The 25,248-nt window shown below is 38.3% G+C and overlaps 1 protein-coding gene across 3 annotated transcripts in view; it reads right to left on the reverse strand.

The window, feature by feature from the left end:
* Positions 1-740: 740 nt before the first annotated feature.
* The window catches only part of nbeal2 (neurobeachin-like 2), a 57,062-nt gene continuing 32,554 nt past the window's right edge, over positions 741-25,248 (reverse strand). For 2 of the 3 annotated variants that reach the window (XM_023275519.3, XM_023275520.3), the window contains 28 exons: positions 24,972-25,156; positions 24,663-24,819; positions 21,459-21,602; positions 19,370-19,693; positions 17,421-17,570; positions 17,182-17,339; positions 15,867-15,991; positions 15,659-15,776; positions 15,413-15,570; positions 15,192-15,325; positions 14,994-15,101; positions 14,805-14,900; positions 14,595-14,719; positions 13,523-13,663; positions 13,314-13,444; positions 13,052-13,161; positions 12,822-12,939; positions 12,023-12,120; positions 11,656-11,769; positions 11,464-11,550; positions 11,245-11,354; positions 9,582-9,754; positions 9,395-9,489; positions 8,153-8,269; positions 5,122-5,283; positions 2,908-3,056; positions 2,698-2,833; positions 741-2,488 (listed from right to left, as the gene is read on the reverse strand). In XM_023275519.3, the coding sequence (XP_023131287.2) occupies positions 2,381-2,488; positions 2,698-2,833; positions 2,908-3,056; positions 5,122-5,283; positions 8,153-8,269; positions 9,395-9,489; positions 9,582-9,754; positions 11,245-11,354; positions 11,464-11,550; positions 11,656-11,769; positions 12,023-12,120; positions 12,822-12,939; positions 13,052-13,161; positions 13,314-13,444; positions 13,523-13,663; positions 14,595-14,719; positions 14,805-14,900; positions 14,994-15,101; positions 15,192-15,325; positions 15,413-15,570; positions 15,659-15,776; positions 15,867-15,991; positions 17,182-17,339; positions 17,421-17,570; positions 19,370-19,693; positions 21,459-21,602; positions 24,663-24,819; positions 24,972-25,156 (3,831 nt within the window). In that variant the 3' untranslated portion in view covers positions 741-2,380. The remainder of the gene's footprint in view (positions 2,489-2,697; positions 2,834-2,907; positions 3,057-5,121; positions 5,284-8,152; positions 8,270-9,394; positions 9,490-9,581; positions 9,755-11,244; positions 11,355-11,463; positions 11,551-11,655; positions 11,770-12,022; positions 12,121-12,821; positions 12,940-13,051; positions 13,162-13,313; positions 13,445-13,522; positions 13,664-14,594; positions 14,720-14,804; positions 14,901-14,993; positions 15,102-15,191; positions 15,326-15,412; positions 15,571-15,658; positions 15,777-15,866; positions 15,992-17,181; positions 17,340-17,420; positions 17,571-19,369; positions 19,694-21,458; positions 21,603-24,662; positions 24,820-24,971; positions 25,157-25,248) is intronic. The other variant, XM_035950617.2, reaches the window with a different exon arrangement.

Genomic DNA, 25,248 nt, shown 5'->3' on the forward strand with positions numbered 1-25,248 from the left:
ACAGTTATTATATCAGAATTAATCCAAACGAGGAGAGCAGAGTTTCTGCTGCTTCCTCCATAGGACCTGTCAATCATTCCAGACCGGACTGTCAATCAAGTGGCCCCGCCCCCTGGCTTCGCAAAACTTTAAAGCTCTATAAAAAAATCAAAATTGACTTATTTTAAGATCGGCCACCTGATCTCTCATTTTGACCATGAAAAGTCACGAAAAGAAATGTACGTACAGTCTATGCACCGTACTCTGTTTGGCTCCACACTTGCTGATGACCACTTCCGGTCTCAGAAAATGAAAAAACTGACCTTTTTTCGTGTCTGTCTCTTACTGATTTTACTTTGTTATTCTAAATATAAAACGAAAATCAAAGCATTAAAAAAATCGTATATCCCTTTTTGCTCATGAAAAGGAAAAATGCCTTGTATTTCAATTTAAATTTTTGTATTTTAAAACGAAAATCAAATAACCACTCGTTTTTTGTTTTTCAATACCCGTTTCAGAACGGAAAATCCAATTACCAGATCCGTACACGGACCCCTCCCCCCCATTTTGTAGTAATGTTATTATTTTCCCGAATTTGAAAATAATAAATTCTATTCTTATAATTCTATTATTTTGTGTATTTGAAAAATATCGAAAAATCCATAAAATTACATTTTTTTTTCTTTTTTACACTCTCAAGAAAGAGCGGTGCAACAGAGCAGGTGAAGAGAAAACACACATACAGGTATCGCGAGGCTGCATAATTTCCAAAAAGTCAGCTGTATTTTGAACATTTCCCAAGAACAATACAAACGCTAAATAATAGTGGTTGAAGAGGAATGGATTGAGTCCAAATTCAAGGCAGTGTTGGCCTTTAAATAAGGCATTCTGTCGGATCGATCTGAACAACACATACATTATATACAGCAGAACTTACACTTATTTATTCTGTTGGAGGACTGTGACCGAAAGGACAAAATTCCAACTTTTTGAACATTCACAAGCATTTTTTTTTCACTCAACAGCTGCATGTAAACAACCCTTTAATATTCACACGCCATCTCATCTCAGTCGCACAATTTATAATCTTAATCTCATTTTACATCTATATCTGTGTCGTATTTGTACTGTTCCCGAGTAAACAGCATTTCAAATATAGTTTCCTTCGCATTTGTTTCCATTTATTCGGAGCATCGCCGGGACAGACAAGGTAATTTGTACGTGTGCAACATGTTTAGGACTGTGCATTCACCCACATAGTTCCCTTTGTCTCTGCCCCATCATGACACTGCATAACAACTACTTTGTTCCAACCACAGTAACAAAAAAAAAGGAAAAAAAAAAGTTGCTGGCAGGAAGTGAATTCCTCTAAAGCTCACTCACAGACTCTCTTCCCACGTGTTTCGGAGTCCTCGTGTCTTCAGATGTTCTCATAAACGGCACAATACCAGTACAGGCAAGTAAGCGACTCCAGCCAGCAGTTTACCGAGTTCATTAACATCAACTTATCCACGTCTGAGTCACAGCGTGGCAAGAAAGAATGATGAAAAGGGATTAGAATCTGAAAAATAGAGCCATGTGACGTAGAAATTCATAATTGGAATTCAGTGTTTATACAAGGCCTAAGAGGGGGGAAAAGGCACTTTTCAGATCAAATAAAACGAGGATATATTGTCATGTGGCGAGCAGAGTAATAAAACTACCACAGAAGCATTTGTAAAGACTTATTGTGTGTAAGGCAACAGACGGATCTCCTTTTGCATCTCTGCTCCACGATGAGGATAAAAAAAAGTGAATATATTTCACATACTTGACCATTAAAGCACTTACTGCTTTAAGTGTAACAGTTGCCAAGAAGGAATGCTGTGGCATGGCGGTGCATTTCTGTCAACCGCTAAAAATGATAACACAGCAGGAGTCCTCTCTACAAAACCCTTTTGTGGTGTTCACCAGTATTGCAATATTGGAATCTCATCTTACTGTAGTTTTTTTTTTTTTTTCAAGTTTCAAGGAGTTCTAAGAAGATGCCAAGCGGCGGCTCTGGGACATTCAACAGTACAGGGATTGCAGCTGTGCCTCGGACAGTAAAGGAGCCAAAAATGTGGATCCCGAAAGAGTTCACAGCGTCACTTTTTACTGTGTCTGAGGCTGAATGTGTATCAGAGTGAGTCAGTCCCCTGAAATATGACTCAGAGTGCAGTTCACAACCCCAACAAGGCCACTTCTTTGGAATGATGCTGATTAAAAAAAGAAAAAAAAGTGAAATACACAATAAAATATAAAAATCATTTAAGAATTTCCTTTAAAAAGTGCTCAGTGTATAGTTGCTCTCTCAGAGAGATCAGTTGCTGAGGAGGACAGTTTCCCAGCTTGTAAAGAGAAGGAGTTTTTTTCGTCTGTCTCATTTCCCAGCAGTCTCCATGGGATTGTACTCGGTTTCACCCGACGACACCTGAGAGATTCGGCGTGTGGAGCCCCAAAGGCGACGAGAGAATTGTCCTGAGCGAACCTGAGAAGAAGAAGAAAAAAAGGGGGGGGGGAACATGTTAATCTTCACTTCAGGGCTGAAACGGAGAAAGAGACGCTCAATTATCATCTGAAAAAGCTGGTTTTCAGCACATACTTAGCATATTATCAGCCCTCCCTCCTCCTCCTGCTCTTCACACATACAAACATCCACCAGCGCCTCTCACAGTTACTTGAAGTTCAGTTTCTCACCTCCTCGGGCTTCCCTGCCCCCACCACAATCAGCTTCCCGTCCTCCAGCCCCACCAGGATGTGGCTGCACTCTTTGGTAACGGACACACTCCTCACAGGGACCCTCAGGGCCAGAGGTGTTACCAAAGCATCCAGGCTGACAAACACAGCAGAGTCAGGGTTAAAGTTTAGAATAAATGGCCGTAAACTGATAACGGCGGCGTCATCTACCTGCATAAATCTCGAATGTGGAGGGCTCCCTGCATGGTCCCCAGGATGACATATTCAGACACCAGGTGAAGCGCCGTCACCTGCTCCTCCATGGAGAAGGACGACAGCAGGCAGCCGTTGACTGAGTAAACATGGATGGAGTATTTGCCCTGCAGGAAGAAGAAGAATTTGAATTCAATGCCAAGCAGGTTTTCACATATGAGAAGTTAGATTTTTGGTGCACAAGTAGAATATTTTTAAGAAGGATAAGAGGTTATAAAAGCAAGTTTTATCAGATCTGGACTAAACTGACTTGAGTATGTAAAACCATAAGGTGTGATTTACCTGAAAATCGCTACAATTGACTCTCTTTATCTATTTTTTAAATTCCTTTTTTATGTGCATGTGTGATGTGAAGATAAGCTAATCCTTTATTGCTCCCCATGCCAGGGGAAATTCATTTTATTACAGGAAGCAGATTTAGCAAATAAACACAGTAATAATAATAAGCTGATAATAAAATAGTACTAATATTAACAATATTCAATTCAATTCAATTTTATTCATATAGCACCAATTAAAGGTCAAATTGTCTCACGACGCTTTACAGAAACCATATGCCTAATCCCCCAGAGCAGCCCTAAGGCAACAGTGGCAAGAAAAAACTCTCTTTTAACGGGAAGAAACCTTGAGCAGAACCCGGCTCTTTATATGGGGGACCCATCTGCCTGCTGGCTGGCGGGTATGTACAATATGTACAAGGATGAGAAAAGAAAATGAATAAATACAGTATTGACACACTATAAACAACACAATATAAAGTGGCTTGAAAAATAAATTTTAAAAATGCAAAGATGCAGCAGTGCAAGAATTTCTGTGCAAATTTGAAGAGTGATTTAAGAAAAATTGTAAAAGCATTAGTGAGAAGCACATTCTGACTTCATGCATGGAAGGTTTTTAATGTTGTGAATACGATATGCAAAGGAAAGTGCAAAACAAAAGATAAAAATGCATGTTTTGCAAGACAAATAAGAAGCAATTGTAGCACATCCTAGCAAGCATTATCAGGCAGGTTATTTAAAGTGCTTCAAAGGCAAATGTAAAAAAACAAAAAACAAAAAACAAAACAACTAAATGTAAAAAAACATGTAATAAATATTAAAGTAATTACATTAAATTAAATTTTAAAAAATTCAAAAACAGTATGTACACGTTTAATAAAGTGCACACAGATTTATAGAATAATTCAAACTGACCGACTAAAACAGCTAAAAAAACAAGAGATGAAAAAAAATCAAAGTATGTAAGAGACAAAGTTTACAACAAAATAAATACATAAGAATATTTAGTTATCTGTGCAACATTAGTATTTATCCACTTATGAAATACTCTCTTCTTGGATGAATATGTGCAATATCACTGTTATGCCGTGTTCAAATATGTGTAATAGTATCGTTATTTTCCACAAGACTCAGTACTTATGTATATCTTGTGTTTATAGCTATTTCCTACTGATGTTTCCTACACATTTGCACTGTTTTCAATGATGCTATAACATAATAAAGGCTTATCTTGTCTTATAAATAATAAGCAACTGTAAAGTTGGGGCTGCACAGTGGCTCGGTGGTTAGCACTGTCGCCTTGCTAGCTAGAAGATCCCCGGTTTACGTCCCAGCCTTCACAAAATCTTTCTGCATGGAGTTTGCATGTTCTCCCTGTGCATGCGTGGGTTTTCTCCGGGTTCTCCGGCTTCCTCCCACAGTCCAAAAACATGCTGAGGTTAATCGGTAATCATAAATTGTCCGTAGGTGTTAATCTGAGTGTGATTGTTTGTCTGTATAGACTGGCGACCTGTCCAGGGTGTTCCCTGCCATGACCCTGAGTCAGCTGGGATAGACTCTAGTCCCCTCCACGACTATAATGAGGATCAAGCGGTGTATTGATAATGGATGGATGTACCTCTAAAGTTTAGGGAAAGTTGAAAAAGGGAAGCGTATCATCAAGGTCATAAAAGCAATGGAAAAATTGACAATGTGCAGGAATGTGCTCATTATTCACCTGAGACATACAAGATTACACAGTAGGTAAAGCAAACAACCTGAAATGTGCAAAAGGATTTCAATAATCCTTTTTAAACATCAACGCACCGAGCAAACGTCTGTGTTGGGTTTGGAGGAGGGGAGAGTGCAGGTTGAGACACCACCAGAGTTCACTGCAGTGTTTGTCTTCTCATACCTTCCTGTGGGATCGTTCCTCCAGAGATGTCTGCACCACGATGTGGCCCTCCATGCCCACCTGGAGCTCCGAGATCTGGGCAGGAACGCAGCTGTCACCGGGAGGACGTAGCGTTCGGAGGAACTGGCCTCGCCGGACCGTGTGGACGATCACAGTCCCATCCTGAAAACAGTCAGAAAAGGTGATTTACACTTTAACCGTCATAAGAAATGTTACTTTCTGTGCATTTTTATGTTTTCTAGCTTCACACTGTGAACTCGGCTCCCATCTTGGTCATTTCTTAAATTTCCCTCGGGATTAATTAAGTATCTATCTATCTATCTATCTATCTATCTATCTATCTATCTATCTATCTATCTATCTATCTATCTATCTATCTATCTATCTATCTATCCATCTATCCATCTATCCATCTATCCATCCATCTATCCATCTATCTATCTATCCATCTATCCATCTATCCATCTATCCATCTATCCATCTATCTATCCATCTATCCATCTATCTATCTATCCATCTATCCATCTATCCATCTATCTATCATCTATCTATCTATCTATCTATCCATCTATCCATCTATCCATCTATCCATCTATCTATCCATCTATCCATCTATCCATCTATCCATCTATCCATCTATCTATCCATCTATCCATCTATCCATCTATCCATCTATCTATCTATCTATCCATCTATCCATCTATCCATCTATCCATCTATCTATCTATCTATCCATCTATCCATCTATCCATCTATCTATCCATCTATCCATCTATCCATCTATCCATCTATCTATCCATCTATCCATCTATCCATCTATCCATCTATCTATCCATCTATCCATCTATCCATCTATCCATCTATCTATCCATCTATCTATCTATCTATCTATCTATCTATCTATCCATCTATCTATCTATCCATCTATCCATCCATCCATCTATCCATCCATCCATCCATCCATCCATCCATCCATCCATCCATCCATCCATCTATCTATCTATTATAAGGACTAACCATGCATGCTCTATCTTCTTTTTTGTTTTGCCAAACCAGGCTGGGTTGTTCTTTTGGGCTCTTAACCTTTAATTATGCTTAAAATGTTCTAAAATGCAGCAGAATGGACCATTTTCACTATTTACCTGAAATACTGCTTGGGTTTGTCCCCTTTAGATCACCAAGAACCTCTTTTATATTATTATTTCTCATGTGCAGTATTTTATGTGTAATATTTCATTATGTGTAAAATTAAATTTTCTTTTGCAACATTTTGATTATATGTGCAATATTTCACTTTGAGTTACAACATTGTCAGTGTAATGTGTAATATTTCATTTTTATCTAGTTTTTCAGGTGCAATATATCATTATAATGTGTGATATTACTTATTACCTCACTATAATTGATAGCAATAATTTTTACTGTGCTAGTCTACCCTTATTTTCGCTTATTTTTTATTTTAATATTGTGTCTTAATTAAATGTTACTGCTTTTCTACATTCTTAGGCACTACATTTCTTATGGTTTTTTTCTGTCCATATCTGGAAAAGAATTTCCTTCTAGATTAATAAAATTTAATCTTTTCTTAAACTCTGGTTTCTTAAATATTTCCATTTATTGATTTAAATCTGTTCCATACAAATTGTCATTAGTAGTATTTTGTAACACCAGTAGTTTTATTTGTAATTAAGTAATATTTTAGCTACTTCCGCTTGAGTAAAACGTTCAGGACTTCCATAAAACTACATTATTAGAGTTTAACTAAATTTTCATCTTGTCAGCTTGAGTACAAATCTTCAGGACTCACATAAAACTACATTATTAGAGTTTAATTTCATTTTCTTCTTGTAGGTGACAACTTTTCAGATTAAATCCATCAGTCAGACTTTATTTTATGGCACTTTTTTATACAATTTAGATGTCAAGTGCTTTATACAACAAAAACAAAACAATACAAACTATACCTACCAGTGCAATTAGCCATTATGTTAAACTCCAAAGTATGCTTTGATAGACCTGGATTTTCTGTGCACCTTCTCTGATTTGGATGCTTTATAGAAGCAGGTAAGAAACGAGCTAATCTGAGATTTCAGTGTAGTTAATTTCCAAGCATGAAGCATGAACCACCAACCATTGCCTATATGATGTCAACGTCTGTCTCCTTAAGCCTATTAAACCTGTTTCCTGTAGCGGCTGCAGACTCCATCTCACTTCCAATGAGCAACATCACAGTTTGCTTGGAAAACATCCAAGTTGTGTCTTCAGGCATATTGTGGATATTAAGGTTGAGCAGAAACTGTCACACCTGCATAAGGTACATAATTGAAACACTGTGGATTCTGGAGATTAGAGAAGAATTTTGACATTAACCCTCTCAACTCTGAGCAATTTCTGGGTGTTTTTTGGACATTTTTCTTCACTGTTGGCTCATTTTTCACTGCAATACAAAGTCTTACACCTCAAGGGAAACAGCAAAACCATGACTACAATGAGAGAGAACTCAGACATGACTTCTCTGCAGAATGACAGAGTTATAATGCTATAAATTATAGACAAATGATGGGTTTCTGAGATCAAAATGTACAACATTTTTCAAAGGTGTTAACAATAATACAGGCTCCAAAGATGTTTCACCATGCTGAATGTATCTTCCAACAACTTGCTCCTCTGTGTACCATTTTTGAGCTATGCTGCATTTATTTTCTTGATCAACAATGTTTTATATCCCTCATATCGTCTCCTCTATGCTCTGTGTAAACACAGCCTGCAGTTTAATTTAAAGCCTCTTTGTGTTTTCCCTGATAGAACAGTGCATCTTAGCCTCCTCTACAGATTTTGGCTTTGACAAACGGTCTAATTTTGGCTATTTTTTTTAAAGAAAGCATACTTTTTTAAACCTACTGGTGGGTTTTGGGGTTGAACTTCTTAGCTAAACAGTTGTATTACTTTGGTAACAGCTCTTAAAGTTCCAAATTAACGTGCAAAATTGAACAAACTCAACAGGTATTGTATGAAGTGGAGCATCTCTAACCTTTGATCCTGAGACAGCCATGTCGAGTTCAGTGCTGATGGCCACACAGGTCACTTCCTGGTCGTGTCCACAGAGAATCTGCACCGGCCGAGGAGAAAGGCCGCTGGAGAAACCACCCTGAAGGACAAAACAAGAATCTATATGTGAAGGTTTCAGTTTGAACACAGCAGCTTTATATGTACAGTCAATGTAAGGTGCAAGACTTCATTTTGCAGGTGCAATATTCCAGTTTCATGTGTAATATTTCAAATTAATTAGCAATATTTCTCTATCATGTGTAAAATTTAAATTTCATCTGAAATATTTCTGTATAATGTGCAATATTTTAATTTCAAGTTCAATATTTCTCTACAATGTGTATTATTTTATTTACCTTGACAATATTTCTTTATCATGTTTAATATTTCAGTTTAATTTCCAATATTTTTGTCATTTTTAATATTTTAATTTCCTTGCTCAATATTTCAATTTCATGTGTATTATTGTTTTATCATGTGTAATATTTAATTTTTTTTTACAACACATCTTTATTGCGTGTAATATTTAAATTTAAATTGCAATATTTCTCTATCGCGTAAAATTTCAATTTCATGTGCAATACTTCTCAACAATGTGTCTTATTTTATTTTACAATATTTCTTTATCTTGTTTAATATTTCAGTTTAATTTCAAATATTTCTTTGTCATTTGTAATATTTAAACTTCCTGTGCAACATTTTTTTATCATGAGTATTTTTCAGTTTAATATGCAATATATTATTATTATGTGACACCTCACTCCTCTTGCACTATTTCTATCATGTTCAATATTTCAATTTCATGTGCATTACTCTTTTGTCGCGTGTAATATTTAAATTTTTTCTTGCAACATGTCTCTATTGCGTGTAATATTTAAATTTCAATTGCAATATTTCTCTATCATGTGTAAAATTTAAATTTCATGGGCAATATTTCATTATCATGTGGAATATTTCAGTTTCATTTGCAATATTTGTTTATCATGTGCAATATTTAAATTTCCTGTGCAATATTTTTTGTATCATTCATGATACCTCAGTGCTATTGCCAATATTACTTTGTCTATTCAAGTCTCAATGCTACTCTTATTTTAGCTTATTTATTTCTGCTTTCAGTAATGTTTTGTACTTAGATCTAATTGCTTTTCTACTAGGCACTGCGGTTTTATTGTATAGTATCCTATTATATCATATTATATCGTATCAGGGATATAAAGATGCTTACCTGCTGTAGAACCTGCCACACTATACAGGATGTGTCCCTTGAACCAGAGATGAGGTAGATGCCACAGAGATCCAGAGCCAAACAGGTCACAACGTCTTTGTAGAACACAGAGAAAATACAAATAAGTATGCAAATAATATTGACAAAAACAGAAATCTAAATTTGATACGTGACACTGAGAGCTCACCAATGTGCCGGCAGATCCTGCCCACCAGCTTGCCCTTCCCCAGCTGGGTGACTCTCAGACTACAGTCCCAGTGTCCTCCGCTGAACAGCAGCCGGCCATCGTTGGACACCACCAGCACCTGAGCGCTGATCTCCACGCCGGGAGAGAAAGGTCCGCTCAGGAAACGCTGAGTCCTGCCACACAAAAGCAGGATTGGGAAAGATCAAAGCGGGCTGGAAACAAGCAGCGAGAGTGAGCCGAGGCCTAAATGTGAAGGAGATTTATAATCAGCGATTAAACTGTCATGACATCTGCAAATTACAACCTTTGTGAAACCCAGCGTTCAGATGGCTCTCACCCTGATTTATTCTGTTTGTGTGACCCGCGTTCAGGATCAGCTAAAAATAAGATCCATTCAAACGGATTTCGTTTAATTAAACAGCCTTTGATGCTTCACAGATATACACAGATGTTCTGCTTCCATCCAGCTGTCTGGAGAATTTTATGAATCCTTTGAAATGCTGTAAAAAAAATATGAAGGCAGTAAGTGGAACGTCTGTGACTTTGTAGAGTCACATGATGATGATGCGGTATTAGAGGGAATTTTTTTCAGAAAAGAGAAAAACGCTCAATGATATTCTGCTGCAACAACAAAAGGATGCACAACAGATTGGGAGATCTTGTTAAACAGATATTGACAGATAATTCACTTCTTTAACACTCTGGACGGCAAAATCCCCCTGCATGTTTGAAAGGCATGTTATCTTTTTTTTTTTTTTTTTTTTAGAAAATCAGATTATCAGTTATCAGACCCAGAAATCATTAAAACAAATCCAACTATCAAATTTCCAACTTTCTAATAGTAAATGAATTAACCAATTCTGAGCAGAAAATTGTGAACTTTCATCAAAATTACTTTAATCTAAATGTCTTATTTGAAAAAATCACCAAAAGTAAAGCATCTCTTCTAACATCATTTTTTTTTAAACTAAAAATTTTGCACTCTCTGGCATAACCAAAAAGTTATGACTGACTTATCTGCAATCAATCATCACTTGACAAAAATTCTGAGACTTTTCAAGTGCTGAACTGAAGGCTGTTTGTGCGCAAAGCACAAAGGAGACCAGCATAGAAAACACATTTTTAAATATCTATAGTATGTACTAATGGAGCTCCATTTATTACAGTATTGCAAACACATGTCCACACTTTATTCTAAGTTTTTTCAATTTTTCATTGAACTACTCATCTGTAAAGACAGCTCCATTGGAAAACTCAACCAAATCTAAGCTTCAGATTGTGACATTTCATTAAAATTACTTTATTGTACATATCTCAATTAAAATTTAGACAAAAATAAGTACTGAGCTTCAACCACATTTTGTAAACCACAAAAAAAATCTGCTTTCATCAGTGCGACTGAGAAGCCATGATTCATTACTCATCACTACCATGAGAAAAATTCAGGGACTATTTGGCTGAACTGCAGGCACAGACACAAATTAAAAGTAAGTTGTAAAATATCTACAGTATGTAGAGCCACTTTTTATCCCCTGGTATGTTTCATGGCATTGGATTGCAGCAAAAAATGTGTCACAAGTAAGAGAAGCATGTAGAAACTGCTTCTGATTCAGTGATTTAAATATGGAGCTCACAAGGTCGTAATATTTTTGAAGGAACTCACTTGGGATTAGACATTGTTGGGTCCTTAGTGAAGGTGAAGTAGTTGGCGATGTTTTTGTCGTATGGCAGCCAGCTATGTGTCCCAATCAAACCGCTGGAGCTCACAGTCACCTGCACGGAAAAAGAGCCAGAATATATAAAAAAAGATAAATCTTAACTATTTAGGATAAATATCATACTGCTGTCATGACTTCTTATTGAGTTTATATTTGGTCCTCACCAGAATATCAGAGCCCTGGATGATGAAGGAGTGATTCTGGTTCTTTGGTACGACTGCTTGGACTAGAGGAAGACCATCACTAACCACCTAAGGCACACAGACGAACACACACATGTAAATATATACATGATATTAATTTTGTATTTACAAGAATGAAATCATGACAGGACTTTGAAGCATTTTAGGCATCACCTCAACGAATGGCCGGAGTTTTTGGAGCTGCTCAAACAGATTCGGGGGCACAGTGTCCAGGCGGGCCAGCCGCCTCGCTGCGTTCTCAGCCGACATGCGAGTAGGATGAGGCTCCTGGTTTCACAGAGAAATCATTAATTCGTTAAACTGCTGCTTTTTAGACAGAAAGTATGTACACAAGTTAAGATTTGTCATTTTTATTGCTCAAGTCTACGTCATGCAGTTCTGACTTGTGCCATGTTGAAAGTGATACAGAAACATTACCAGGTTCGATCTAGAAAGATTTCCATTATGACAAAGCAAGTTTCTCTTTCAGACATGAAACTGATGGCATCAGATTTAGAGAAAAGAGCTGAAAGGAGTTTACCTTGAGGAGCTGGCAGGGTGTCTGTCCAAAGTTGCTGATGATGCCTTCTAAAGCCTTACGCTCGTTCTCATTGGCTATTGCATCCAGATCTACTGCACCTGCAAAGAGGCCAAACAAAAAGCAAGAGTCAGTCTCCTAAAAGAGAACAGAATAACACATTATTCAAACCATTTTAACCCCCAGAACGACAAAATCTGCAGACATGTTTGAAAGGCATGCTGTATTTTGAAAAATCGCCAAAATGACACCATTTATTAGTCAGAAATTGCAAAAACAGAAAGAATCTTAACTTTCTGACAGTCTATGGGTCCATCGAAAGATTTAACAGGATCTAGGCTAAAAACCATGATATTTCAAGAAAATGTCTTTATTCTATGTGTCTCATTAAAAATTCTCCAAAAATAAACCATTTGCTGTAACTAGACTATGTAAAATACAAAGAATTATGTGCTCCCTGACACAAACATGAAGCCATTGGTGACTAAACTGTGACCAACGGACTTCGCCATTTTTTCAAGTATTGGTAACACATGTGAGCTTGGAAAAATGTTGCCCATGTTGATTCCAGGGTTTTTAAAGTTTCTAGCCAACACTATGCTGTTTCCATTGAGGTGTAGGGCTTTACACTGTAGTAATGTGAGTAAAAATGAGACAGGAGCAAAAAAAAAAAAAAAAAAAAAAAAAAAAGGCCCAGAAACTGTTCTGGGGTTCAGAGGGTTAAGCCTTTTTTAAGCCTGGAAAGTGCTAAAGCTAAAAACGTGACAACTGAGAGAAGAAAAGTTGTTTACTGTAGTCTTACCCTCATAAGTGCAGTAGTAGAAGACATTGAGAGCATTCACGGCCTCTTCGCCTCTCTGCTTGTATCCAAAGATCAGATCGATCCACTCATGGAGGTGACTGGACACATGCTCACATTCCTACAGTTTAAGGTACACGTTGTTTTCATCTGGATTTACTGTCTTAACACAGAATGTAAGAAAACAAATGCATGATTGAGTTTTAAGGCTTTAGATGTCTGTGGTGACTCACCAGGGCCTTCTTGTGTTTTCTGATGAAGTCCTCCCTTGACGTAGCCCACCGAGGCAGCACAACGTCTGTCACTGCGTCCTGAGATATCTGCAAACTGCCCAAGTCGAAGCCTGCAATGGTCATGCAGCGGTGATGCATTAGGTTCTTTCACTAAACAAATATTTCTACGTCAACAATGTCACGGTCACAATCCCCAATAGACAACATATTAGATTATTTTGCTTGAAAACAGTCGTCTTTTCACATGCATCGCACTCCTTACCGTTCATGTTCTGCAGGAATTCTGGGTAGTAGAAGAACTCAGGGATGAGCTCTTTGACGTCAGCTGGACTCTCCATGCGAGCCTGCCAGGCTGCTGCCACCGAGTGGAACTGTCTGTCTGCACAGTCAAACCTAAACAACAGCACCAGCATGAGATCAGAGAAGCCTGGGAAACTCAGTGAAATATCATAAACTAGTCAGTGTTCCCACCTGCCACTCTGCAGCTGGATATGTAGGGTGGTGAAGGGCTCCATGCGGATCATGTAGTGCATGACTCCTGCTGCGTTAGAGTAGTGTGTGCCATAGTGGAATTTATCAATGGTGCCTGTTGGGTCCTCAAAGCTCTCATACCTAGTGACAGAAAGAAAAATGGTGGAAAACATTTCAAATATACCATCAGATTATTCTTTTGGATAGAATTAGATCAGTAGGCTTTGATGCAATTGCAGGTAACTAGTTGTCTTCGTTATCAATCTGGTTTCCTTTAAGTCATCAGAGGAGCGCCACAGGGTTCAATACTAGATCCTTTTCAGTTCACACTGTAGATAAATAGCCAAGGATTAGAGGTTAGCAACAGCTCTATTCATTATTAGACTGATCACACAAATATTTGTTGCACAGCACCCTCTTTTGACAAAGATTCATCTCATTTAAAGTCACATTTTTTTGGCTATTCAAAATTCTTTGATTAGCCTTAAGCTTTTATTAAATCCAGATAATTGCCTGCAAATCAATAGATGCCAAATTTAAAATCCGCTTTACCTGGAGGTAAAATTACAAAAGTCCAAAATACCCAAGTTACTTGTAAGATGAGGAATTATCTTTTAAAAACTCATAATCAGGAACTGATTTAGGCTTCTGTCTAATGATGTTTCATATAACGCATGCTTCTATTTTTCTCAGTGTGTCTCATTTTCGTGGCATAGTACACATGCTGAATGTTGATTCTCCATTTTTTATTTTTACTGATTTATTGCACAATTCAAAGCTTCGGGAAAACTTGACATTTTCAGTGTGTAGATTGCTGCTTGGGGGTTGCTATTGCTACTTCTCGTAGGTTGTAAGGGGGTTTTGAAAATGGTAACATGCAGAGAGTGGAATAAGAGGAGGACAATCACTTGAAATGCGAAAATGGAAAGCTTAAACCTCAAGTGTACAGTCACAGAGTCCGACTAATGTTTGGCAGTTGGTGCAGCTGCATATACATAATAGTGCGAGTGAGTACCTCCCATTGAAACTGTTGGACATACCCATGTCAAAAACAGCACCTTTAACCACCTACTTTTCTCTGACGTTCTGTGCATGACGTGGGTTGACCACACCGATGGGTTTGGACAGGTCTCTGAAAACTGCTGGGTTCTCCAGATCCAGATCAGGAGATGTGTAGTCACACAAGACCCAAGGGAACTAAAGAGAAACAAAAGTGCACCATGATGCTTTCTGCTCAACATCTCGGGTGATAAAAGAACCATAGATGCAGACACAAACTCACCACAGGATACTGCGACAGGTCATTGTAAGTGCGTCCAGCGATGGTGTTCAGCTGCATCAGATACTCAAAATTGGAGATTTCTCTGCACACCCATTTCTGTGAACATCAACATTAGATTGGTCACACAAATGAGCATCATTCAGATCAGAAGAACTGAGCTTCACATAGAGAACTGATGTAAATAAACACCTGTGTCAGCCCGGATGCCTTCAGTAGCTCTTGAGGGGATCGGGAGCCAAAATAAAACAGGTTGGGAGGCCGAAGCCCCAGAATCCTGGAGTAGACTTTGTTTCGTACCTAAAGGGTGAGATAAAAGGTTCTGTTTAACACCACCACATCATTTTAAAACCATAATAAAAGAGAAGAGAAAAGTGAAATGAGTGTCACCTTCTTCTTGAAGTTGATGAAGTAATGAGCCTGGTCAATGAAGAAAAGCTCCAGTGCAGAACGTCGCAGGTTGTACCGCCTCAGGTGAACTTCTCGCAGCTGAGACAGAGGTCTCTTGAAATCAAATCCAATTCCTAGAGGCGCATTTATGAGTCATTTTAGATAGAAGGCTTCGAAGGTCGTTAAAACACAGTAAGGTGTTATTTTCACAATTTTCTTACCTTCCTCCGTCTCTTCTTTCTCACTGCTGCCGTCGTAGAAGTACAGGTGATGGGTGGTGACCTCCAGACGACCCGGAACAACTGCCACGATGGTGATGAGCTCACAGTCTTCAGACAAAACCAGTTTTTCTTTCTGGCTTTCGTCTTCTCCCTCCACCCTAACAGCACGAAACACACATTTTCTACACTTATATGACTTTTTATATAGGAATTTTCAAATGCTTGTTTCAGAAATCTGAGACTAACTTGTTGTCCAAAAAGATGAGGTCCTCTTCTCCTAACTGGTCATCCTCCATGTCACTCACTTTTGCTTCCTTAGCAACAGCCAGTGGGATGGGTTCGGAGCTACGTGGACTTTCAGCTCCTGATTATCAAAATAACACATCTTTACATCTCCAGCACATAATTTTTGGGAAAGAAAGCAAAGTTAACATGCTGATTCTCTGTGTCGTACCCATGTTGTCCCTTAAGGCGCTGGCTTCACTGTGGGGATCATAGTTGTAGTTGGGCACAAGTTTGAGACGCATCTTTGAGTAGGTTTCTGCATTGGACAGTTTCCATTTGACCTCCGGCTGAACTCTGACATCAAAAATAAGGCAAACGTTACAGTTCAGCACATTCTAGATAGCAACAAACAAGACACTATAACTCCAGCAATACACAGTTTCCTCTCATTCTTTCTTAGAGAGAAGTTTGCTTGTTGGGATTACGAGCCTTTCTCAAAAGTACCATCCCAAAAAAACCAACAAGGAGTGGAAGCTAGTTTTAAAACCCTCCAACACTGAGTCTGTACCGATACCGACGAGGTGCGGTACCAAATTATGGTGGTAATATTAGGATCGGTTCCTATAGTAACGTCCGACGGGGGGACACGTTGAGAGAATACCGATCGCGCGACATCGTCCGACAGAGATACCAGCGTTGGGACCGAATATTCAGATATTTGGGTCCAGCCCTACTAAATACTGGCAGGTTTGTGAGGCATGTTTTTTTGTCTTTTAAATCTGGTCAGAAACTGTAAAAACAGAAATAATTTTGGCATTTTCAACTTTCCAATAGTTCTTAAACTAATCCTGTGTGATGCACAGTTGAGTCAGAAAAAATAACCAAATTTAGGCTTAAAATCACTTTATTCTACATATCTCATCTAAAAATTTACCAAAAACAACCTGCTGGCATGAACCACATTCTGTAAAAAACATAAAATTCATCACAACTGAGAAGTCACAAGTGACTCCTCTGTGACCAACATTCATGTGACAAAAATTTGGGGATTTTTTTTTTATCTTTATAAATTAAACAATCAAAGAAATTCTACTTTTGTCTGATTATGGCATGTAACGTATGTCTTTTTATTTTTGAAATTCTTCCCCTACAGTCAAACATATTCAGATGTAGTGCCTCTACTGTGGATTAATTAATGTAAATAACATAGTTTTATGGCAACTTAAGTCATCTTTAAACAGGCTGATGAACATCTGGAAGCAGAGATTCAAATATTTACAGAGCATTTATAAAGTCTTTTTTTGCATTATACCACACAGAAGACATTTTTGAGTTATTTTATGATTGTGTTGTTTCCACAAGTAGGTGCAGCACTTTATTTTAGGGTGAAAAAGGAACCCACAGTGAGTAAAAATGTAAAGAAAATCCACAGAAACTTCGTGGGTCTCAGAGGGTTATAGAAGGTAAATCATTGAGCAGAGAGCATGACTACAAACAGATTTACACTCCCTGATAATGTGGGATTTGGGAGGTGTTTGTCGTACCTGTTGGCCCACGCTCCCCTCTCACTGGTCAACAGCCTTCGGAGAGCTTTCCAGTGCTGCCACACCACCACCTGCTGGCTGGAGTTCTGCTTCTGCCAAACCGTGTACCTGCTGTTCTCACTTCTGGCTCGCTTCAGGCAGGGGTCAACTATCACTTCCTGTTTGTGCAGTCAGAAAAACCACATCAGTAATCTGAAAGGTGAAAAGTGCATTTTACTCAACCCAGAGTCGGTAGTAACCTGGAACTTGGATTTGCTGTCAGATCTGTCTTTGTCCCGCCTGAAGATCATGCTCATCAGGTCATCGAAGCAGGAGTTCCAGAAGTTGGACATGATGTCATGGCTCCTCCCAAACGTGTCCAGCTCATACTGCTCCATGGTGGGCTGAACCTGGAGGGACATTTTCAGAAGGCCAACGTTAAAACACACAGCTATACGGGAAAGACGACTCAACAAGGAAAAAAATGTGATGCAAATATGCAGAATAGGAGTCCAGGTTCATGTTTAACCATGAATAAAATCACTCCAAGTCAAAAAAAAAAAGAAAAAAGAAGCGTAATTTGTTAAATATAAATTTTAACACTCAGTTTAACAAGAGGTTTCTTGGCATATTTCTGGTCCTATCACAAAATGACAGCATTACAATGCCATAAGTTATAAAAAAAAAAAGAAAAAACCTCAGTTAAATTTTTTGTATTATTCATTTTACTTAAAAATTTTAATCAGTATGTCTAACAGGTATTATGAATATTGGAAAAAGTTCTACATGCTATAGATATTTTACTGTTTACATTACATTACAACCTCAACAAACTTGCTGTTTTTTTCTCTACTCTACACATCAACTCTCGAAAGACGTTTCACCATGCTGAATATATCTTTCAACAATTTGCTCCTCTGTTTACTTTTTTCAGCCATGCAGCACTGAATGTATTGACCAAGGGCTAGCGCAAATTTTCCTCGTCATCTACTCTCTGCTCCCTGAAAACACTGCCTGCAGTTCATTGAAAAGTTCCTAAATTTTTGCCTTGTGACTTCTGGTAACAGCTGAGTCAGTCATAGCTTCTCAGTTGAGCTGAGGAGTGCATAACTTTTAGTTTCTTGAGCCATTTTTAACAGTAGAATAAAGTGATCTTGATGAAATATCACATTTTTGATTTAGATTAAGGTTAGTGTTTGCTAACCAAACTGCACATCACAAATGCCGTATTCAAGGATTGTCAGAAAGCTGAAAATCTGAGAAATCTTTCTGCTTTTACAGTTTCTTTCTGTGATAAATCACTGCTTTTTAGTGGATTATTTAAAAAGAAACCATGCCTTTCTAACCCACTGTTGGGATTTGGAGGTCAGAAGGTTAACTTGATAAAGAGCCTGTGCTTCCAAGTTTCCCATTAGCCAGAAGTTGACCTATTAGAAAATAAGGAGGCTACTTATTTTCTTAATGTTTACACGTAACTTATAATTTTCTGGCATCAAAAAAAACCTTGAGAGGCAGGAATGGAATCACACCTACCCATTTCCTTAATTTATTGTATTAAAAGAAATATTTAAAGGATTGATGCATTTAACTCAGCTGCTCTTCTTCTTTTCCTCTTACTTTCCGACCACTTTAAACTAAAAATGTGAAGTTGAATAAAAATACACAGACTTGTGTACATTTCTAACAAACACTCAACTTCTACAAATAAACTGCAAACACGTACACACCCAGAGAGACAGTTTACGTCCAGTCAGTGTCTGAGAAAAGTGCCCTGGCCAAGTTTCATAGCTGTCACAGCAGCCAAACTTATGTCATACTGTCTAATGTATTGCGGGATCCGTATACAGAAGTAATCTAAACACAACAGATTTATGAACATGCACTGTCACACACTGCAATGATGGATCTAAACGCAGCCAGAGCAGAGTGCGTCTGTTTGGCATCAGCTCGTAAAATACCTCAGCTTCAAACATAAACTGGAAATACACTTAAGGTCAGCCAGAAAACACACAGGAGTTCAGGGCTGCTTTTGCTATTTTCTGAAATTGACAGCAATTCTTTTTTAAAAATTGTATTTTCAGGACTGGGAGGTAACTCCAGAGTATACACAGATCTGACAAAAAGCAGAGCCAGGAATATCTGAGAGTGTGAGCTGATTCTAGCAAAGACTCCCTAAACAAAAGATAAATGACATCTATTTTTAAAACACCTGCTGCTGGTAAAATCCCTGCCACTCCAGTGTGTGACAGTAAGCCTTCAGGTCCTGGGCGAAGGTGGTGCTGCCGTTGGTGATGGGCAGGTTGGGCAGGAGGCTCTGGAGGGTGACGGGGTCGGCGTGCTGGTCCAGAAGCGTCCGAACGATGGGCACCAGCTGGGAGAAAGTCTCCGGGTGTCCGCAGCTGGTGCCGTCTATGACGCCTCCCGGCCACAAAGGGGCGCCGAGCTGCCCCAGCAGGAAGCAAACCTCCTCCCAGCTCAGGCAGAGCACTGTCTGGAGGAGGCTGTGGAGCTTCACGTAGGCCATCACACACACCTGAAGACGAGCAAGAAGCAAACACATTCACTAACTTCATCACGGTTCATAAAAAGACACGTGTGCAAAGTTGTTTTCCTTAGCTACTGATCAGATTTTTTCCTCTCTCACAAGAAAAGGGCGTTTGTCAAATCTAAGATTGTGATTTCACAGTCATTTATTCATCAGTGCCCTCTACTGTCAGAGATTTCTCGAATTTGAAGTCACATCTTTTGACTATTCAAAAGACTGTAACTATCCTTGAGCTTCAATCAACCCTTTAAACTGCAAAATTTGCTGAAGGATATTTTTTTAAAAATCGTGACAAAATGACACCATTTATCAGAGCCTGAAAGTGTGAAAACAGAAAGAATAGCTGAAGTTTTATGACATGCTATTTCTTTGGAAAAATAAACCAAATCTTAGCCTAAAATTGTCATATCACATAAAAATGATTTTATGTCTTGTTTAAAATGTCCACTAAAAATAAAATCCTCACATTAACAAGATGCTGTGAAAAACAAAAAATTCTGGACTCTGTGCTGCAACCATGAAGCCTTTGGTGACTCACTTGTGATCAACAGTCAAGCGGCAAAAATTCAAGGATTTTTTTTGGCTGAGCTGGGCTGAACTGCAGGCCGTGTTTAAGTCTGGCAGCAAATTAAAATTTTAAGTAGTACAGAATTTTGTTGTTTTTACAGCATTGGTAGCACCTGTAGGCACGTTGTAAAATACATAACAGTACAAGTAAACAAATTAACCTTTCACTGTTTTTTCTTCTTTTTGTGAATTCTGGTTTTATATCTTTGTCAAGCTACACAAAATACATTGATGAGTGCTCTGTTTTTAGCCACAGTTTGACTGTTTCCAAATGAGCCCACAGTGAGTAAAAATATGAAAGGAGCAAAAAAAAAAAAATGCCCAGAAATTGCCTGTGGTTGAGAAAAAGTTTTGAATTTTACTGAAAAGATACTTGACTACAAGTAAAAGTTCTGTATTTAAAATGAGACGTAGAAAAATATAAATGTATTATCAATATATTTAAAGTATCGGATGATTTATTAATGTATTACTGTACAGACAATATTTTAATATTTTATCAGTATTTGGTGGAGAAGGTGGAGCTAATTTAAACTATTTATATACTTTTGGGTAATTTAATCCATAACAATACATGTTATGAGCTGATAACATGTAAAACATTACATAAATTAGCATTTTGGAGTAAAAAGCATAATATTATCCATGAAATATGGAAGGTTTTAAGCATAAAATCCCTTAAAACTGCACTTAACTACATAACTTCCCCCACTAGACTTAACAAATACCTTAAATTCATTTCTAATATTAACTCTGTTTTATTTCCAACAGAGCCACAGTTGTGTAAGTTAATTTATCTCTAAAGTGACACTTTGGAGAAACAGTTTGCTTTAGGGGGAGTTGTACTGCTTTGGAAATGAGCTAAACCAGCGGTACGTGATGGAAAACCTCACGGTCAGTTCATTTATGACTGAACCCACAATTCTACAGCGAGGAACAGCAGCAGCAGCAAAGTCGTAACTCAGAGAGGAGCTGCCCTTTCATACAGAACACTCCCTCAGAGGAATGACTGCAATGTCTTTGAAAAGAAACCCATAGAAGGTCTGGTACTTCTAATCTGAGTGCACTTATCAAGGTAAAAAGAATACATTTTAAATAGTTTTCGGCAGAATTCCATCTTGCAGGTTTTTTTGAAAGACTATTCGGCATTTCTGGTTGACAGATTCGAGTTGTGGCTGCAGCTGACCGGTGAGTGCTGCTGCTGGATGTATCCCGTGATGATTCTCAGGCCAATCTGAGCCATTTCTTTGAGCTCCACGTTTCCAGGGCTGCCAGGGGTGCTGTGCCAGGCCTGCAACTTGTCCAGCAGGTTCACCACCCCCTCGAAGATCTGCAACGGAACAACAGCAGCCGTCAACAAAGGAAACAACGAGAAAAATAAAAGGCTCGACCTGTTTCCACACCTTGCAGCATCCAGAATAAACCTACAGCCCATTTAGTGCACTGAAGTAGCTTAACCTGCATTTAAAAAGGTGACTGAGGTGGAACCGACACCCAGCAGCGACTCTCCACCCTGCAGTTACACAGGACAGGATGTGACCTGGTGTTCGATAGTAGAAAACACCTGCAGACACACCCAGCTGCCCCTGATCTGCTTTAAAGTCAAGGAGTGTAAAGCTTCTGATAGCAAAATGAATATTTTGCTTCCTCATCTGGTGTTGTAACCTTAAAAAAAGAACTGCAACATCACTTTTGGACATTATATTTCATAGGCACAACATAAATTACGACATTTCTATTAAGTAAATAGCTAAATAAATAGTTTTCTTATGGATTTTAGGTGTAACAGTTTGACATATTTAAATAAAACTGTACTCATGCAATCAAATTAAATCATTTCTCGACTGTCCTGCACACAGAAAACACCTGCTGCATCGCTTTGTTGCAGAAAGAAACACATATTTGTACCTCATCTGTAATTCCAACTTAAATAAAAACCAATTATCGTACAGGCTGCCTTTCTCTGCAGCACAAAGATACCAACTATAGCCAGATCCAACACCCCCAGTGAAGGGAATAGTGTTTCTAAAATTAGACATTTTTTTGGAAATGTGCTTTATCTTTCTTGCCTATACTTAGTGAGATGAGAAGATCAATGCCAGTCTCATATCTGGAAGCTACATAAAAGGCCTACGAATACCAGTTTAGCAGAGCAATTGGCAGATGTAACTTGCATGTGTCAAATGGAAACAAACTCCACCTAAAACACACTAATTAGCATGTTTTATCTCTTCGAAAGTACAAGAAATGATCTCTTTTTGGGAGCTGACATGCAACCAGCAAAGCCGCAACAGGAAGTAAAATTATTCATCCATCTTCTCACCTAACTTTCAGGCACAAAGATAAATAAGTCTTTCTTAGATTAATAATACTGTAAGGTCTGAGCCTTAATAGTTACTATATTTAATCAGGTAAATTCCTATTTTATATAAATTTGTAGATTTTCAAGCATAATATTTAAATTATTCAGGAATATTCACATCACGAATAACACTGTAGGACCTCTGCATGTATTTAATCATGTAAATTCCAAACATTAATCTTATTTCTCTACTGTAAAGCACTTTGGCTTAGCGGTCATTGTGCTAAATGTGCTGTATAAACAACAGTGACTTGGCTTGATTATTTCATACAACATCCAACACCAGTTTGAATAACACATCTCGCTTACAAGGATCAGCAACGACATTAAAACCACTGACAGATGACGTGGATAACACTGATCAGCTGCTTACAACATAATGTCCTGCAGGGAAACTTTGCATCCTGGCATTCTTGTGGCTGTTATTTTGACACACCCACCTAAACGTTGTTTTCACAACAACCACAACCCCGCCATAGCAACAGCCTCCTCCAGAAGGACAGTGAACCCTGCTACACTGCAAAATTACTCAGATTCTGGAGACATGGCCTCCGAACTTCCCAGAACCAAATGTGATCCAACCTCTGCTGCATAATCTGTTTATTTGAATTCAATATTTCCTTTTATTTTGAAATTAGATTTTCACATACAGAGTGCAGCACAGGCTACAAAAACAAAATAATTATGTAAATAGAATGATTTGGACTATTAACTGATTTATAAATGTTTATTTTTTGTATATTTATTTCATACATTAGTGATTAGATGAGCGTGTATGTAGGCAAGATCAGGCACGGTTTCTTTAAAAAAATGACTGAATTCACACCATTTATGAGTGTAAGAAACTGTAAAAACAGAATGAATCATAGGATTTTCAATTTTCTGACAGTCCTTGAACTACCCATCTGTGACGAGTCATTCTGTCAGGAAAACTAGCCTTTTTGAAACTGTTAATATTTCATCAAAATCATTTTATTCTACGTTACATTTAAAAATTCGCTCAAAATAAACCATTTGCTCTAACGACAGTCTGTAAAAAAACAGAAATTCAACAATTCTTTGGCACAATCAAGAAGCTATTAGTGACCCAGCTGCAACCAACATTCAAAAATTTAGGAACTTTTCAGCTGAACTGCAGGCTATGTTTACACACAACACATAGAAGAGAAAGAATATACATGTAAATAGTGAAATACGTGTAATATGTACAGCCACCATTTGTTTTCCTTTGCAGTATTAGTAATACCTGTGGGCACTTGAAAAATGTACACCTTGATTCAATTTTTTAACAATATTTGTAAAATAAATAACCAAAGAAATGTAACTTTTTTTTCAGATTTTACGATTTTTTACATTTTTTCTACTTCTAGTCATAGTTGTGCTATTTCCATCGTGGGGCAGGACTTTATATTGCAGTGAAAAATTAGGCCACAGTGAGGAAAAATGTGACAGGAGGGATAAAGTGCTTGGGGTCAGAGGGTTAAAATGAAAAGATATGAGCTCAGGAAGAAAAAAAACAGGTTAACATTCCCTGAGATATAACTTGGTAGGCAATATAAACTGTATTTTGCTAAAATGTCAGAAGTTTTTGTTTGGTTTGGGTATATTTTTATAAATTTAGAGAATATAACATCTGGACTAGAACAAGGGATTATTACTTCGCCAAGGAGGCGGAGCCTCGGAGGAGTTATGTGATGTTCGGCGTTGGTTTATCTGTTTGTCTGTCTGTTTGTCTGTCTGTCTGTTAGCAACATTACTCAAATATGGATTACCAGATTTTGCTAAAAATTTCAGGGAAGATCAGAAATCACACAAGGACCAGTTGATTAGATTTTGGCAGGGATGCGGCTTATAGTCTGGATCCATGGATTTCTTTAAAGATTTCAGCTGTTGGAAATGATACAAGGAATGAGAAGCCTTGGCGGAGTACTGTGCTCTCTGAGTGCTTTTCTTGTTTCTTTTGTGGTCTCAGGTGTTTTTACAGTCAGCCATTCTTTATCAATGGCAGATAAATATTAGTTAATATACCTTTTCACTCCAAAGCGCTCGGTTGTCTGTCCCCTCAGCAAACAGGAAGTCCTGCAGCAGCCTGAGCAGCCGAACCAGGCTGGGACAGAAAGGCAGCGACACCCCCTGAGCGTCCCTCAGGTCAGACAGAGATGACTCCAACATCATCTCCAGCAGACTGGAACAAACAGAGCAGCAAACACACTTTAAATATGTCATCGCATAGCGCCATTTTTATTTCTGGATATATAGACAAAAGGTGAAGGCGTGGTTCGGTGTGTTTTTCCACTGCGGGACAGGTTCACTGTCGATGTTTGAAATCTAACTGACCTGCGTTTGATGTCATCGGGAGGCCGGACCAGCTGGCAGGACGAGCCCAGTTTGGTGAGAACGGAAAATACTTGTCCTCTTTCTCGCCAAACTACATCCTCGGCTCCCTCGGCTCCCGAACCGCTCCACAACACCGAGAAGACGATGTTGGTTAGCAGGTTGCACAGCTCCTCCTCAGGGGTCTGCTGCAATGAAAACAAGTGAAAATGACCCAACTGAAACTAACAAAACATCCAAAATCGTAGAAATAGAGCTCTGTAAATACTAACTCCTGAGG

The sequence above is a fragment of the Amphiprion ocellaris genome, chromosome 9 (genome assembly GCF_022539595.1).
Source record: "Amphiprion ocellaris isolate individual 3 ecotype Okinawa chromosome 9, ASM2253959v1, whole genome shotgun sequence".
Classification (NCBI taxonomy): Eukaryota; Metazoa; Chordata; class Actinopteri; family Pomacentridae; genus Amphiprion; species Amphiprion ocellaris.